At 40.1% G+C, this 17414-nt stretch overlaps 2 protein-coding genes and 1 long non-coding RNA gene across 3 annotated transcripts; 1 reads left to right on the top strand and 2 right to left on the bottom strand.

Annotated features, from left to right (window-relative positions):
* Positions 1-634: 634 nt before the first annotated feature.
* On the bottom strand, positions 635-7378 carry LOC119503408 (homeobox protein Hox-A10-like). The gene is made up of 3 exons (XM_037795197.1): positions 7086-7378; positions 2384-3431; positions 635-1684 (listed from the first exon to the last, which is right to left on the bottom strand). The coding sequence occupies exons 2-3, from the start codon at positions 3264-3266 to the stop codon at positions 1410-1412; spliced, it is 1158 nt and encodes a 385-aa protein (XP_037651125.1). The 5' UTR covers positions 3267-3431; positions 7086-7378; the 3' UTR covers positions 635-1409.
* A 1767-nt stretch (positions 7379-9145) lies between these two features.
* Positions 9146-11939, bottom strand: LOC119503409 (homeobox protein Hox-A11a-like). Its single transcript, XM_037795199.1, has 2 exons — positions 11101-11939; positions 9146-9788 (listed from the first exon to the last, which is right to left on the bottom strand). The coding sequence occupies exons 1-2, from the start codon at positions 11756-11758 to the stop codon at positions 9556-9558; spliced, it is 891 nt and encodes a 296-aa protein (XP_037651127.1). The 5' UTR covers positions 11759-11939; the 3' UTR covers positions 9146-9555.
* A 2271-nt stretch (positions 11940-14210) lies between these two features.
* LOC119503433 lies at positions 14211-17414 on the top strand. Its single transcript, XR_005210312.1, has 2 exons — positions 14211-14678; positions 17022-17414. It is a non-coding gene; the product is annotated as an uncharacterized LOC119503433 (long non-coding RNA).

Raw genomic sequence — 17414 nt, 5'->3', positions numbered from 1 at the left:
GTTTCATGTTGCAGCGTTAGAAAATGGACCCCAACAACATGAAACTACCTAAACCACTCGACCAGTCGATCAGGGGGCCTCAAAGTGAAACACAATCAGCCAATTTCGTCGGTCCAGTCATCAAGTGTCCAAAAAAAACGTCTGTGTTGAGAAAGTACAACTGTTTTCGGTGCAATAAGAAGGAGCAAAATGGGGCAAATTCACAATGATAAATGGACTTACCCGATCCTTGAAACGTTAATCCCCAGAGCAGTATTCCCAAACTAAAGCAGGAGGTAATGTTTTATCCACAGTGTATCTGTACAGTTGAGATTTGTAGCTGAGAGCCAGGCCTCCTCTCCGTCTGAAAGGCTCTCCCACGACTGAAGCAGCTCTTAGAGGAGAGGGAGAAACCTCATATAGCAGCCAGTCATAAAACTCTACAATAGCCGGCTGGGCATGCAGCTAGACGGCTTACAGCCTAATATCTTAATTATTTCCGACGGCCATTACATTAGCCTCGAGAAACATTCCGGTTCACAAAAACTAGTGAGTCTCCAGCCCACATTATTTTGGATTTTGGATTTCAAACAAAGCCTTTTTTCCTGTTTATGTATTCTTTGACTGAATAAATATAAAACCCACAGTACAAACATACAAGCAGCTACTCCTCAAATGCGAGCTGATAATTTATTAAGCATTACACAAAAAACACAATGTCATATGTACACAAAAATATACAATAAAAACATTCCTATTTCACTTTTGCGCACCGTTTTTCGTGTAAAACGTCCTGATTAAAGATTCAACTCATACATTTAGCTCGTACATATAGAATAGGCCTATATCATGGTAGACTACATCTAATGGTCAAAGGTGAATTATTATTATTCCCTTGGTGGTGATACATGGGCATTATATTCCAGTGGTTTTAAAATTGATATTTAAAAAAAAACAAAAGTAAAATAGGGGAACTTTATATCATGCAATTCCAATTAAAATAAATTCATATTTGTTTGGCTAAATTTAGAGAAAGGTTATTGAAAGGGGAGTGGGCATTTTAAGCCACCTTCCATGGCACTATGTGTTTTACTATAATAAAAAAAAAAAGAAATGCGTTGCTTTAAACTCCACTGACGACACTATCCAACCATACGACAGAAGTGACAGAAACAGGTCGACAACACAAAAACACAAACAATCAAATAGAAACTCATAACATTCATTTTTTTCTCCCCCTTTTCTCAGTATAGCTCAGAGGACGATGCATCGACTTTTAAGCGTGTCTGGAAATAAAACCCCACAGTGAAATGAGTCATTATGTGGACAGAGTGGTGAGGATGGGTGGAGGGTTTGGGTGGTGGGAGGGGATGGAGGGGGGGTATTGATTTCACCAATTATCTTCTATTTCATTGTGATCACCTTGTTCATCATGAAAATCCGTAGTTGGAGGTGAGCTCCCGGATCCTGTTCTCCCGCGTCATTTTCTTCAGTTTCATCCTGCGGTTCTGGAACCAGATCTTAACCTGCCTGTCCGTCAGGTGGACGCCTTTACTGATCTCTAGGCGGCGCTCTCGGGTCAGGTACATGTTGAAGAGGAACTCCTTCTCCAGCTCCAGTGTCTGATGCTTGGTGTACGGACAGCGTTTCTTCCGGCCGCTTTTCGCTGTCAGCCAGTTGGCCGTGCTTTCACTTTTTGTGTCTCCTATAAAGAAAATGCAAAGCTTTTACGCACTGCATCATGGGGATCTGTGAGTGTGTGTGTGTGTGTGTGTCTTATGCGTAAACTATGGGTGCTTTGTTTGACTCATCATCATTATAAGTAATGGTATATAGTAATAGTTTGAAAATATTACATGACATTTTACACCAATAGTGCAGTGAAAAAACATTGTATTAGTGTCATATAAATAGTGAAAGAATACAAAGACATTATGGCACAGAAAAATATTAAAAAAAGGCCTACACAAATACATGTAGTCCTATTTACGCGTACATTTTACGCAGCGCTCAAAACAAACACTGGCTAAGGCTTATAGGTAGTTCAAATGTATTAAATGGTATGCATGTATTTGAAATTAATTTCTTAATTATCCATTTGTTTAATTAAACCAAATCTAGCTTTTCCCCTTACATCATTGACTCCTTTTTTCAATTTTACGCATAATCTTTCGGTGTGTATTCATGCACATATGCATTAAATAATGTACAAATACTGTAAAAACTTGGAGACTAAAGACTTACAAATGCAAAGTTTCCACACCCGTGTCTCGACTTGTCACTGCAAGTCTAACCAGTCAAATAGAAACTTCACAGGTGCCATAAAAAAGCCTACCTGAGCTGCATGAAAACAGAAAAACAACAGTGCATGACCACACCTATGAATGATGAACTATATGCTTACCTTTAGTGGTCTTTGCTGGACTCTCTTTTTCATGCTCTTCTGTCTCGTCAGCTGAGGACGCTTCTGCTGCATCCGAGGACTCGCGTGCCTCCTCGTTCCCCGGTGCAGCGCGAGGAATCTGTCCCGAGGACACCGTGGGCTCCTCGGTGTTCCTCCTTTCTTCCTGCTCTGCATGCGCCGTGGCTGGAGCAGTTGCAGTCGGTGGCGTACAGTGGAAGCGAGCAGCAGTAGGAGCAATGGGGTGTAGGCCAAAATGAGCATGGGAAGGGTTCGGCTGGGGGCCGCTGCTGTTGTAAAGTTTATGAGAATGTGCGTGCGTCTGAGACAAGCGGAAGTAGCCCGGCACAGGCACTGAGCCTTCGGTAACTGTGCAAGAAGTGGAGCTGAGGCCGGCTGCTGTTAACCTCGAATATGTCAGATCTTCCGCGGTGGACGCTTTAGGGCACTTCGGCTGCTCATACAGGCAATAGGTGCTCTCTTCCTTAATATTCTGCGGAAAGGAGGAGCAGGGCGCGACCTGGGGACCCACCAGACCTGGGTGCTCTTGGTCCATCCGACATGACCTCTGCGCGTCCATCCACATCTCCATGCTGGACATGTACGCGCCAGAGGAAGAAGAGGAAACCATATTTTGGGTCCCCACCACCTCGTTGCGCTTACCCATACCTGGGAAGTATCCATAGTTGTGTAGTCCGTAAGGCACTTCTGTAGGCACGCACACCGCCGCGCTTGCGCTCCCTGCGTAGTGACCTCCGGAGCTCTCGGTGCGGCCACTGATCAGAGAGTCCACTAGAAACGCGTTTCCTGACGGGCTGTCCGAACATGACATTATTGTTGTGGTGTATTTTGGCGAGGGGAGAAGATAGCCCTTTCTGGCTGACATTTCTTGTGCAAAACATGCTGGATATGATTAGAGGCACCCCCCTACCCCCCCTCCTTTCTCCACCGTGCAGGACTAGTAAAAACCAATGGAAATGCTGGAAGATGGGTAGTCCCCTCCCACTCTGCTGCTACGTAGCACAGCCAGGAGCGATATCCATCATGGTAGCTGAGTGCAGAGAAAGAAAGAAGGCAGCAGAGCAATCAGTGTGTTCCCTCACCTCGGCTTATTGCACCACCATTATAGAAGTATAGAAGGGGCGAGGTCCAACATGATGCAAAGTTTAAAAAATACATATTTATAATAAATAATAAAGCATTTCATTAATTCATTCTTTAAACAAGCTTTAACTTGTCTGAAGCACTGATTGCTCCTTTTCCTGTATGCAAATAAAATGTAACCACAAAGCCATGCATTAGGTGCAGCACAGTAATCACAGTATCAGATTTATAAAAATCTCAAACCTCAAGTCAAACTGGTGGAAGGTAAAATAAAACTACAAAAAAAATCCAACTTTTTTTCGTTGCAAATGCACAAAAAATACTGGTTTAGATCAGAATCAGAATCAGAATCGTGTTTATTGCCAGGTGTAAGAGGTATACACTAGGAATTTGCTTTGGTTTTGTTGGTGCAAGTTAAACAGTATAATAACAAAAGAATAGATAAAAACGTTAGAATAAAATAAGAATAAAAAAATTGAATTTCTACCAATATACAATATACAAAATAAGCTGTAAACAAAAAATAAACATGATATAAACTAGATTGAGTAGATATGGCCTTATCAAGTTAAAATAATATATATATATAGGGCTGCAGAAGCCGTCAACAACGACACACAATAACAAAGCAATGGAGACTTAGAGGTAGTAAAGTGTGTTTAGAATTCGCCTTTAGCGAAATGACTTGGCAAAAAGCCGTTTTGGTGCATCCTCTAGCCTCCAGACAGTCTGAGCTCTTCTGCACTAAAAACAAAGACTACTGTTGCCTGAAGATAGAGACTAATGTCTAACATACCTTGTTCTTTCTTTATGTACATGAACTGTCTGACGTAGACATTGTATGCTGCTGTTCATTGTTTACATATCACACCTACAGGCAGCTGAACAGATAGATGTTTATGTTAACTAGTGTTCAGCTTTGTTATCCTTGTTTTTTTTGCTATATGTCTATTTTATGTATACATACATTGAGAGCAACAAAAAACGGAGTCATATTTATTGTATGTGTACTCATACATGGCCAATAAAACGGATTCTGATTTTCGTTTATTTATCGTTCCACAGGCAAAGTCTCTGAAGTATTCAATATCAAGTTTACAAAGTTGATCTGTCTTGTTGTACTCCTGAAATGACTGTATTACATCAAACATAACCAGTTTAAATTTAAGATATTGAACAAAAATTGGATTATGTAAAATTCATAGAGATGAACCAAACTATCCTCGTGCGTAAAAACAACGGCAAAACCATTCCTTTGTCACCAGTGATCAAATTAAAGCAATAAAACGTACAGTAACGAAAAAAGGCTTTTATAGAACAAATAATTGGCCTAATGTTCGACGAATTACTGCCCCTTTAAAACATTAAATTCTTAAAATACCACATGTAATAATATATACAACAACTTCCTTTATTAGAGCCTATTAGGTACTGGCATTCTCTTCGTGATATATAAAACTACTGCGCATATAATTTGACATTTCACAGTAAAACATTACACTATTTTTCACAGATGTATTTAAAATTAGGATTTGTAATAATTATGGTTGTATTTCTGTTTTTTTCCCTCTAATTAAGGAAATTAGTTCATCTGTAAAACAACTGGTCATTACGCATAGCACAAAAAAGGTTAAACCTGCGTGTACTTTCGTTCAGAGGTTATAAGAACAAAGACGGTTATAAGAAACAACAAAAATACATTAAAAGAAAATCCAAACTGTGCTCAGTATAGAAAATTAAATTTGTTAAACTGCCAAAGTATTGATCACGTTCGCTGTGCAAGGGAACAGGCACAATGTGCCACAGCACAGCAGACATAAAGCTTGCACATACAAGTCATCCTGTCGGTCCAATTTGGGGCAATAAGGGCCACAATAAAACTCTCCTTCCATCTCGTAGTGTCCTTGGCCATGTGCACTCTATTGCTCTCTCCAGGTTGAAGTTAATCTCGGCCAGCTTTGCCATTACCAGGCCCAGGTGGCCGCAATAGCCCCCCGGGTTTGTTTGCAGCCTGTTGTACTGCAGCGAGGAAAATTTGGGGAGAAATTCATAAATTGAGCCCATTTAGGTTTTGGTCATTGACAGCTCATTTATGTACACTGGCTTAGATTTTTAGCGCGTCGACTGTGGACATTTGTCAATCTCTGCTGCTCAAAACGCACATATATCAAATGACTTAAATGACTGGAAGCCTGGTTGGAGGTTATTTATGTATATATGAATACAACACAATAATCTATTTAAAAAGGGGAAAAAAATACATGTTGTAGAAATATTTAAAGTAAAGAGCTTTTTTCTTTTGCAGTGCGGTAGTTTGAAAAAGACAAAGGCCGTGCGCCTGTTCAGTAAATTCACCAAAAAAAACATAAAATAATTCACTACAATGCTGACCTACTAAATAAACACAAACAGCAATGTAAGTCCAAAGTCTGTGTACTCTTCCACACAGTTCCTTATGGGACATATGAGCCAGTAAAGGAAACTAAATACATCAATTAATTATGTGTGCCCAGTATTAAATTGGTTTGGCCTGCACACACTTCATGGTGTTGTATACTGGCATGGGGGCCTATCGATATCTTTGTGTTACAGTTATTAATTGTAGCTATTAAATCTTCATTTTCACAGCTGCCCGGCTATTATATCCTCAAAACAGTTCACTCTGACCACTGGCTTTGATCCGGCCCATATAAGAGGCCGTTTGAGTCGTATCATGTTCGTCTCGAGTGCAGTTATGAACAATAATGCGGGCGTTTTATTACATCCAGCGGAAGCATTTATTTTTCACGAGAGACAAAGGAGAAAGAGACGCATTAAGGTTCAGAATAGCCACTCGGACTGACACCGAATAGCCTCAACATAGCGCAGCTCTGTATCTATGACAGGAAGGAAAAAGGGGATCTGATCACAATCACATCGACTCTTCTAATAGCAGCTCGCATCCACTTGGCACGCACAGAGAATAATGTGTTTTTTGGAAGGACGTCAAATGTTGTTAGTGGGATTCCCTTTGAAGAAGAGGAAGAAGAGGAATGAGCATACAATGCCAGCTGCTGCATGTGTATTTTTTAAGATGAGCATGCATTTATAGCACGAGAACCATCTGAAGAATGAAATCATTTTGTTTTGTATCCAGCAGCCGCTGCTGCTTACTGTTGCATCGTTACAGGATACTGACTGTATCCATTTATTTTTTTTAAAATAATAATTAAGACAGACTTTTTTTTCCCCCAAATCCAAAACATTTGTGGTTTAGACATGGACTGGAGTTGCAGCAGATCTCTCCAGGTACAAGCCGGCCCATGCTATATACTTCAACCATTAAAAAAGCTCCAAGCTCAGCAAAATGAATAGCACATGCAAGCATGAAGGCTTGGCACAGATGTGTTGCCTTATTAGGGCCCCCAGGAAGACTTTCTCTACCGCACGGCCCAGTGAGCACCAGACAAATGTGGAAACTAAACACAAAACGACTCTCATCTTAAACTAATCCTCTCATGCAAAGAGAAGAGCAGACACTCTGACTGTCTGTTCTTGCAACAACAGATCTATCTCATCAAGCTCCCAGGCTGTGTCCACAACAACAACAACAACTTTTTACCTGCTTTGCATTGGAGTTGAGCTTTGAGACGACTACTAGATCCACGGCCACGGACATGACATTGGTACCCAATAGCGCCGCCCGGTGGTGGAGGAGAGTCTAATCCGGAGTAGGAGCCATCCACTAGACTGATTCGAGGTGGATAAACGATACGAAGCCTCTCAAATGAAGTCGACCCAGTGAGCAAACCAGAGGCTGTCTTCCTCTCCGTCCTCTCCTCTCGCCTCCTTGGTAACACAAGTTAATAACCTTGGGTCTCAGACGGTTTATTGCACTGCACTCCAATTGTACAAATGCCCCAGACTCAGACAGCTTTTATGGCCGCGTTGCTGCGGCAACGGGGAGGATGTCCCGTAATTAGGGAAACGGAATTCCAGCGCGCTGTAAAGAGGATGCGCGAGGCAAGGCCGGACTATGGCAGAGAGAGAGAGAGAGGCAACCATAAACTTCAGCCTAGCCTCTCTCCACCGCGTTTATGGCCCTTTTGACTGTCATATATGAACGCCAATGCGCTGCGGCTAGCTCCCATAAACACAGCGATAACAACAGCAAATATGGCGACCCTCGCCCAAAGGAGACTGTTGTTGTTGGAACAGTGTTTCCAAAAGCCAATCAGCTAAAAATGACAGCTTGCACACAAACAAACTACATACAGTGAAGTAGAAACGAATTGAAAATATAGGCTACATTGCGAAATGCTGAATGTTTGGCAACATTAAATGTTATAGAGATAGATAAAGGTGGATCTATAAGCTATCCACACAAAGATTTCCATCAGATGGAATGCAAGAGTTGTAAATTATCTTATATGGCTCAAAATATTGAGAGACAGGGTTCGAAATTATTGCACAAATAAAAGCACAATATTTGTGAGCACAATCATTTCTTTTTAGTTGATATCTAGGCAATATTTGATCCATCTAATCCCATAATTAAAGATTTATGATTCTTCTAAAACATTTAACAAGAATCGACAGCTTCAGTGTTTAATTTGTTACTTTATTAATTTTTAAAGACTGAACATAAAAACATTTTTTTAAGTTTGCACTGTGTGTGTGAGTGTGTGTGTGTGTGAGTGTGTGCCTCTATCAGGTTCATAATTTGCATATGAGCCCTCAAATCTGCTGCACTTCAGCGATTTTTAATTGTTTGCAACATACCAAAGCACCTGCTTGGGATAAATCTATTGCAAGAGTGAGTTGAATGTGTTAATTTCGCGTGCGTAAAATGGTTCCACATGTGCGTAATTTTCATTCACCAAAAAAACAAATGCTTATGGGGGAAAAACAATGACCACGCAGAATTTTTTTTTTTTTCAATGATCTTTTCATTTGTTTTTTATTATTTGGAAATATAGTATAATACACAATAGTTTGGGCATACCAAGCAATTGATTCAATGCGATGACCCTGACCAGCCTTGCCCTGACAGCACACTTGAAAATGCAGCTTTTTTTAAATCTTCTTTTAGACTGCAAGTACCAAAGGATCACGAAGTCATGAAAAAAATATTCTGTTATGCGTATCAATATGAGACCGAAGAGGCCCGCAGCGTATATACCTGTGTGAATATGTTGGGCGTGTACCTCAGTGCAACTCCACACGGATCCAGTGGGCGAGCTTATCTCTCTGGTTTTGGCCTGCATCATCAATACTCCACTGATAGTCTCCAAAAAATCGAGAAAGGTCAACATGGATTTGGGTTGTTGAAAGATATACGCAAAATATAAATACTTCCAGCCCTCATTGTGCAGGCTATAACAGGAAAAGCTCGTTTTGAGGTCAGCCCAGACTCGACACGGAACAGCCTGCTTGTAATAAAGGACTTTGACTTGGTTTAGCCGTGGTGGCATTAAAAGGAGATAGTAAACGAGTGGGTTACAAAATAAATAAGCACACAAAAAACAGAAACACATTACATTCTCATCCGTTCGGACTCATTATTTGGTCACACCAATATATATATATATATATATATTCAGTTATTAAAAGTCACATCATCCTAAATAGATCCACCACTTTTTCTGGTTTTAAAAAACAGAAAGAAAGTTTAAACAAATCTTTTTTTGAGTACAAAATACACTGGGTGAGTCAATTAGTGACTTTCTGCCCGCGTGAAAAGGGAAATAAAGAAAAGGCGTCTGTGAGTCACAATAATATTAACATGGGCCCTTGCAAGAGGACAAAAATCCGTTTCTACATTTTCCTCAGAAAGTGAGTCTGAAGGGCAAACCCAGAGTCCGCAGACTGACTTAATTGATGCTCTCTCTCTCTCTTTGTGGGTTTAATTCAGATCGCAGGATACTGTTGTCCTCGAACTTGAAATTAACCATCGAGCAGTGTTGTTGTTGTCGGCCATTGTGGTACACAATGTACACAATGTACACTGAGGAGAGTCAGTCTGCCTGTAAACGCAGTCAGTCCCACAGCAGAGGACTATACGGAAGCTGTGACAGAGGTCGTGTTGACCCCTAAAGCAGAGGGTTGGACGTGTAATATTGTAATCTATCTCTGTTCAGTTTCTTCTCCTTCATGCGACGGTTCTGAAACCAAATCTTCACTTGTCGGTCGGTGAGGTTGAGCATCCGAGACAGTTGCAGACGTTTCTCCTTGTTAATGTACACACTGAAAAAGAATTCTCTCTCAAGTTCTCTGATCTGATATTTGGAATAAGGGCACCTTTTCTTGCGGGTCCTCTGTCCATCTACAGAGGGCACAAAAAAAGTGTGTCACAGAAATACATAAACATTTCAAATTAGCCATTTTACTATAAGATTTACACGGGCATGGAAGTTGCCCAGATTATACGCATGAGCGGATTTCCTCTACAGTAATAGCATATTTCCTATTACAACATGTCAAGAGTCAAATATAGTGAGATTCTATTACACTGCAAATTCTATTCTACAATTCGAAAATTCTATTCTAGAATTCTAAATTCCATTACCAAACCATTCGTGCTGGTTCACTACACAGAACACTTTGGCTTTGACCTTTTATTTTTAGCAAATCAAAAGCTCGCTTTCAAACATTAAGTAACTAATACAGCAACAGGAAAACGAGACCGTGTTGCATTAGACAGTTTATATTAAATGTTAGATTTATAGAACACAGAAGGGGGAAAATGTACAAATGGGAGTCCCATAATGGCTTTAACACAAGAGCTCATGTGTGCTATACACCTTAAAACCAGAACCCTCATTACATGCATGTGCTCCCTTTAACGCTAGGAAACCGTGAAACAAGCACGTTTATAAATAAAACATGGAATTAAACACAGGTCTGTGTAAGAATTCACATTCATAACTTGGGTGCTTTTTTTCTTTTTACATGCAAGTGCTCTTTTAACGCTAAGAAACGTTTAACGTTGGCTTCAAACACTTGATTTTAATGAGTTTTGTATGATATTATTCCATGTATTTATTTTGCATTCATGTTGTGGCGTCTGAAACTTTAATTATGTTTAAATGCTGCTGTCTTGGCTTTGCCGGGTCTCTCTTGCAAAAGAGATTCTTAATCTCAATGAGTATACTACCTGGTTAAATAAAATAAATAAATAAAATAAGAAACCGTAATGGCTTTAACACAAGAGCTCATGTGTGCTACACCTTAAAACCAGAACCCCTCATTACATGCATGTGCTCCTTTTAACGCTAAGAAAACCGTGAAACAAGTTTATAAATAAATAAAACATGGGAATTAAACGCAGGTCTGTGTAATAAGAATTCACATTCATAACTATGGGGTGCTTTTTGGGGAAAAAACGTCACAGAAAGTGTTACAGGAAAAAAAAAACACCATGTCTTTTCACGGCCAATTTCAATTCCAAACACGTGATCCTGCAGTTTATAACAAAGTTTTGTTGGGGAGGTGGTGGTGGGGGGGCGGGGGGGTCTACAGGCCCCCTCTCTATAAACCTTATATGCTTATAAAACAGCATATAAAAATTTTAACAGCAGCGCGCAAGATTGCAAAACTTTCTCTCATAACCAAAGGGTGCTGACTTTAATACGTACTGCTGCTGCTGCTGGATTTCTCCTCATTGTTGCCGGAAGATAAGTGCGGACTGCTCGCCTCCTCATCCCGGGACTCCTTCTCCTCGGTGTCCTCCTGTGCGTCCTCCTGTCCAGAGCCAGGCTGCTGCTGCTGCTTGGTCGCCGTTTTGTAGTCATTTGTGGAGGAGCTCTCCGACGCGTTTCCATACGCAGTTTCGTAGAACTGGTCGAAGACTTGTGGCAGAACGCCATTTCTGCCCACGTTCCCGTAGAAATTGGTGGCAGCAGCAGCAGCAGCTGCAGAGGAGCCTGTGTGGTGGTGGTGGTGGTGGTGGTGGTAGGGACTGTTTTTACCGAACATGTCTCCTTGAGCAGCCGAAAGACAGTCCCGGTGCACCATGTCCTCCGCGCTGTGGTTGTGGTAGCCGTGTGGCAAGTTGCTCCGGTGCGGCCATTTACCGGACGCTTCAATGGCTGCGTAGTCCCTGAACGTCACCTCTCTGACGGGCTGGACCTGCGGCAGGTTGGAGGAGTAGGAGTATGTCATGGGGCGAGTGGAAGGGGTCTGGGACAAAAATGAGGGAAGACCGGAGAAATCTGCACCAGCAGACACGTAATAAGTGCAGCTGGGCAAATACATGTTCGATCCGACTGGGACCCTTTCGTCAAAATCCATCATCTCGTATATAGTTCACCCTCTTGCTGCTATAATAATAACTCTATGTTGGAGGTTTGATATTCCTCTATAGCCGCCCTCCTGAACATGGCTCTCTCTGAAGCGACGCGCCTTCTTGCTTCTTCTTTGAAGCAGGTTCGCTAAGCAGAAATTTTGGAGACGTAGGCTGACGTGGAGAGCACATCTCTCCATCCACTCCACGGAGGAGGAGGTCACGTGACTACGCGGCAGAAATTGACAGATTTTTCAGGCTGTGTGCATATGGGTGTGTGTGTGTGTGTTTGTGTGTGTATGTGTGTGTGCGTGTGCGTGTGTGTGTGTGTGTGCACGTGTAGGAAAGAGAAGGAGTGTGTGTAGGAGTGTAAGACACATGACTGCTATGTGTCCTAAAGCTTGGCATTGGTGGTTTATTGCCATGTAGAGCTTAAAAATGAATTCCTTAACATGCAAAACCAAGAAAGAGGAAGAGAGAACTAGAATTGAATTATGGTGGTTATATTTTATCAAAAATATCAATATCAATTTCCCAGATGTTGTGTTGTGCTTTACTACACTATCTGCCATGGAACGATTTCTGTGCGTAATTTGAGCTTATTTCTAGTTTTCCTTGTTTTTAAATGATGTGCACAATACGGAAAATAAAAACAATTCTGCAGAATAACTTGTCCGAAATCCTACCTGACAATAACATTAACTAAACAAGCATTACTGTGCATGGACAGCATGAAAGATTTCCAGGCTGTGTGTAAATGTGTGTGTGTGTGTGTGTGTAGGAAAGAGAAAGAGTGTGTGTAGGAGTGTGAGACACATGACTGCTATGTGTCCAAAAGCTTGGCATTGGTGGTTTATCGCCATGTCGGCTTTAAAAAATGAATTCCTTAACATGCAAAACCAAGAAAGAGGAAGATAAAACTGAATTATGATGGTTAAAAGAGAGATTTCAATCGAAGGTTTATCCAAAAATATCAATATCAATTTCACAGATGTTGTGTGCTTTTCTACACTTATCTGCCATGGAAAGATTTCTGTGCGTAATTTAAGCTTGTTTCTCCAAGTTTTCCTTGTTTTTAAATGATGTGCGCAATACGGAAAATAGAAACGATTCTGCAGAATAACTTGACCCGAAAATCTTTCCTGACAATAACATTAACTAAAAAAACAGCATTACTGTGCATAGACAGGACATGGACCTTAATTTGAGGAAGGAGACAACCATCTTATCTCTAAAGTCTGCTTTTAGAAACCTCTTAGTCATCATCATTTGGTGGTTTTACAACATAGCATTTGGCCTAGTGGGCATTTGGTTATCAGGGTCATGTTCAAAGTAGCGGCTAATGTTTCAACTGGCTTTCAGCCTTGTGTTAACACCAGTATAACAAAAACCAAAATGACATTTTGACAGAATAAATACAGGATAAAATTGTAGTGAACAGAATACAAATTTAAGGTAAAACCAGACAGTGACATGTTGGTCGTCAGTGAAACCTTACACCAATAAACTCATATTTTAAATTGTAACGTTTAGATTAATAGATACATTTTTATTATTGTGATAGTTTGTATTTCCTTGTGAGTAACAACAATAAAAAAAACCGACACACTTCTCAGAAAAGACCAGAGGCTCACTGAGAAAAATGCTCAAGAATTATCAGTCTACCTCAATAGTTAAACCTCTTTAGAATAATTAATGTATTCTATTTTTGAATGATCCTCGTTTTACTGCTCTGTTTTTTCTGATATGAACACTTAATGGATCCAATAACAGCTCCAAAAATCGCAACATTCAAGCCCGCTCCATTTTTACGCACGGCTATTTCTTTACGTTTCGGTACAAATATTTATTCAAATGTGCGTTATCCAGCAAGAAGACACATTCCAGAAATTTACAACACATTTTTTATGTTTTGATGACTAATAATTTCCATCAGAACACTATTTTTTGCTATTTATTCCCATGACGCATCTATAACCACATTTGCGTAAATCCCATCAACATACACACAAAATGAAAGGAGAAAAACATTTCTAAACGCATCAAATTGTGCACAATTTTTAAAATACCTGAAGCTGTTTCATAGTTAAAAGCTCGAAAATGCATGCAACATGTTCTTCAGTAATCCATTAAAATCCTGATTGTGAATAATTTAAATATTTTAAGCCTATAAATTGTCATATAGGGATTTACAAATTATTTTAGATTAAATGGTTTACTTTCTACTTGAAGCTAAATTAAGATAACACATTTAGTAGTATCTTTTTAAGACGAAGGGAATTTCTTCTATTTGATTTTGGTAAACATATCACAGAGCACATTCCCTGGCTCTCAGCTCGGAGGCCACCGTGGAGCTTGATTTGGAGAGACTGCAACCTGACTCTAATATGCTGTGAATGAGAGACCTGAGCCCGGATTAAGACCTGGAACCCACAGCCCGATGTGCACATGACGATCCAAAGAGGGCTCCTGATGGCACATGTGAAACACAACCTTAAAATATCACACACACTAAGACTAACTAACGCCCTGTGAGTGTATCAAAACAGTGTAAAAACATGCAGTCCGTGCTATCTATCCACCGTCCAGTTTGCAGGCCATTTTATTTGGATAAACTACAGGGACACAAACAACGACCACACGCTCCGCCTCTCAAGTCAATCCAGACAAATTCTATGACTTGTGCTGAAGCTTTTAAGCTGTAATTGAGCACAGGATGCCCAGGAAAACCAAAGCCAGCTCTGGACAGACCTGCGTTTTTATAGCTGCTATAGTATTCTGCTGCGCTTTTTTTTTCTCCCCCTGGCCAGACAGACACCACAAAACAGGCCAAGCGTGATAGGAAGTCGCCACCTAAACACGGACTCAAACTCCAGCAGCTGAGGATTTTTTCAACGACATGGAAACATATAATGTCTGTAAACAACTAAGGTAAGAGTTATACTTACAAACAAATAAGACCTTTTCTAATCTGAGCAAATGTCAACTACATAGAAACATATCATGTCTGTAAATAACTAAGGTAAGAGTTCTACTTACAAACAAATAAGACCTTTTCTAATCTGAGCAAATGTCAACTACATAGAAACATATCATGTCTGTAAATAACTAAGGTAAGAGTTCTACTTACAACAAATAACACCTTTTCTAATCTGAGCAAATGTCAACTACATAGAAACATATCATGTCTGTTAACAACTAAGGTAAGAGTTATACTTACAACAAATAAGACCTTTTCTAATCTGAGCAAATGTCAATGACATGGAAACACATCATGTCTGTAAACAACTAAGGTAAGAGTTCTACTTACAACAACCTTTTCTAATCTGAGCAAATGAAAAAAAAATATTCCAAAAATAGAGACAAGCATTAAACATTAAAGCCACTTGTAAGTCAAAATGTGTTTTGTATTAAAAGGAAGTCGTTGTGCTGATCCTCTGACCATCCTGCTTGTGCGGCTTTTTGGTCATCAAAACAGGCAGTCTGGCGCTGCGTAAAAGCTCTCAAAGCCAAAGCTTTGTCTGTACGGTCGACTTCAAGTTCGGGGGAGGGAGAGGGTCCTTTACGGAGAGCAAAGGGCCCACTATGCCCCGGATGGACTTCCTTTAATTGCTTTTGCATTTACGCATGGCTTTAGGTTACAAGAGTAGTCGATAATGTGAGCCTGTAACTCTGAGCTGCAGAAAAAGTCTAATGAACTTCACCTTCGCACTAATAGTGCATCATGAGAGATATTAACGCTCTTTGAATTATTTATCTCTAAAATAGTAAACAACGGATAGTAACTCATACCATTTTGGGGAATTGCTCTCATTAAAATTAAGAATTTGTGTTGATAAGTTGATTTTATGCGCTTTTACGCAAAGACAATATTCAATTTATATCCAATTTTGGACAAAAAAGGAAACATAAAACCTAAAAGATAAACATTAATGCATGGTAATAAATGACCAAGAGTGACTATGCAAGATATCTGATATGGAGATAGAGAGATATTCCGTGTGTTTACTCACGAAACAATGTTTTCTTAGCCTTTAAGTCAAGAGAAGAGCTTTTATTCCTACGTTTCCTGCTGTTTTCGTACTATAGCGCACAACAAACACACACACACACACACACACACACACACACACACACACACATAAATAGACACATGCGTCCTTTGGATTCAGTCAAACACTTAAAACCAAACAATTATATCAATTCACAGATTACAACACAACATATTTGACTTTAAATTCTTTAACTTCTATCTTGGAGTGACTGGTTTTATGTCAGGCAGAGAATGCGACCCAGACAGCCCAACCAGTCTGCCATAAAACCTTGTTAGACAACAAGTAAACAATCAAGTGTGGGGAGGATCTGAAAGTAAAGTTTAACGCCACGGCAGGTATAGGCCTGTGGGCTGTAAAGCAGCCTTAAATAGGCGCATTCAGTGTCTTTGCAAAGAAACCTCCTGTAGTTTAGGTCTTCAAGTGAAATAAAAAGCCTAGAGCTTTAGTACAGGCTGGTTTTTGTTTGCATTTTATGGTGGAAAAATGGGCCACCACACCTGCGCCTCAAAGCATCCATTGACTATATTCTTTATCTCAAAGTGAGAACACCGAGGCCGAAAAGATACACAGGCAGTCTGACTATATAAGGAGACGGGTACCAACTGTGAACCTTTTGATGCATACACTATTATACATGCATTCAAACATCACAAAATACAACTTAACTAAGCATGGAGAGTTATAATGTCAGTGGTCATAGCTACAACCAAAACAAAACTATAGGCTGAGCAAATGAATAAATGTTCAGACAAAACATCCATTCAAAATCTAAATTAATGTGTTTAGCCAACTGTGACCTTTTGATGCACAAACTTTTACACATGCATTCAAACATCACTAAATACAACTTAAGCGTGGAGGTTTATAATGCGCACACAAGGAGCAGTGGTCATACAGCTACAACCAAAACAAAACTGAGCAAATGAATAAATGTTCAGATAAAAACATCCATTAAAAAATCTAAAATTAATGTGTTTACTTGTGGGTTTTTTTCCACATTATTTAATTCTTTTGAAGTGTTTTTGAACTTGAATTGGTGCATGCTCTTATGTTCAGCTGTTATGTTGCTGGCTGCATTGATACGAGTCTGGATTTGCTAGGGGATTATAAAACCATCAGGCTGAAACATGAAACTATCAGAGCCAATAAACGAGCAGGAATAAAATATAATCAGTAAATTTGAACCTGATTCGGAGAACAACTGTTGATTTATCCACAGGTGACAGAAATGTGGGCCGACAGCCGATGGCGACGACAGACGACCACACATGGGCCATGCAGAGAAACTGACCAACTCCACGGTCAATGGGAGCACCTCTGACTCTCCAGTGGAGACCATGCAGGTCTGCTGCTGCAGACGCCTCGTTTCCCAGGATACCCTCTGCAGGCTGATCCAGCAGAGTGACAAAAAGGACATAAACGGCACTTTAGTGGGGGATAAATGCAATTTTACAAAGAAAAAAAAAGATAGAAAGGAAAAGAAAGACAGAAATAAGTATAAGTGTAGTGATAGGGTTTCAACTTAATTTGAAAAAAAGGAACACATAATGTATAAACTATAGGCTACTGCGTCAGAAAACCCTCGTCTTAATTGCGCATTTGATATTTATGA

Source organism: Sebastes umbrosus, chromosome 15 (assembly GCF_015220745.1).
Source record: "Sebastes umbrosus isolate fSebUmb1 chromosome 15, fSebUmb1.pri, whole genome shotgun sequence".
NCBI classification, from domain to species: domain Eukaryota; kingdom Metazoa; phylum Chordata; class Actinopteri; order Perciformes; family Sebastidae; genus Sebastes; species Sebastes umbrosus.
This window is presented reverse-complemented; position numbering and strand designations above follow the sequence as displayed.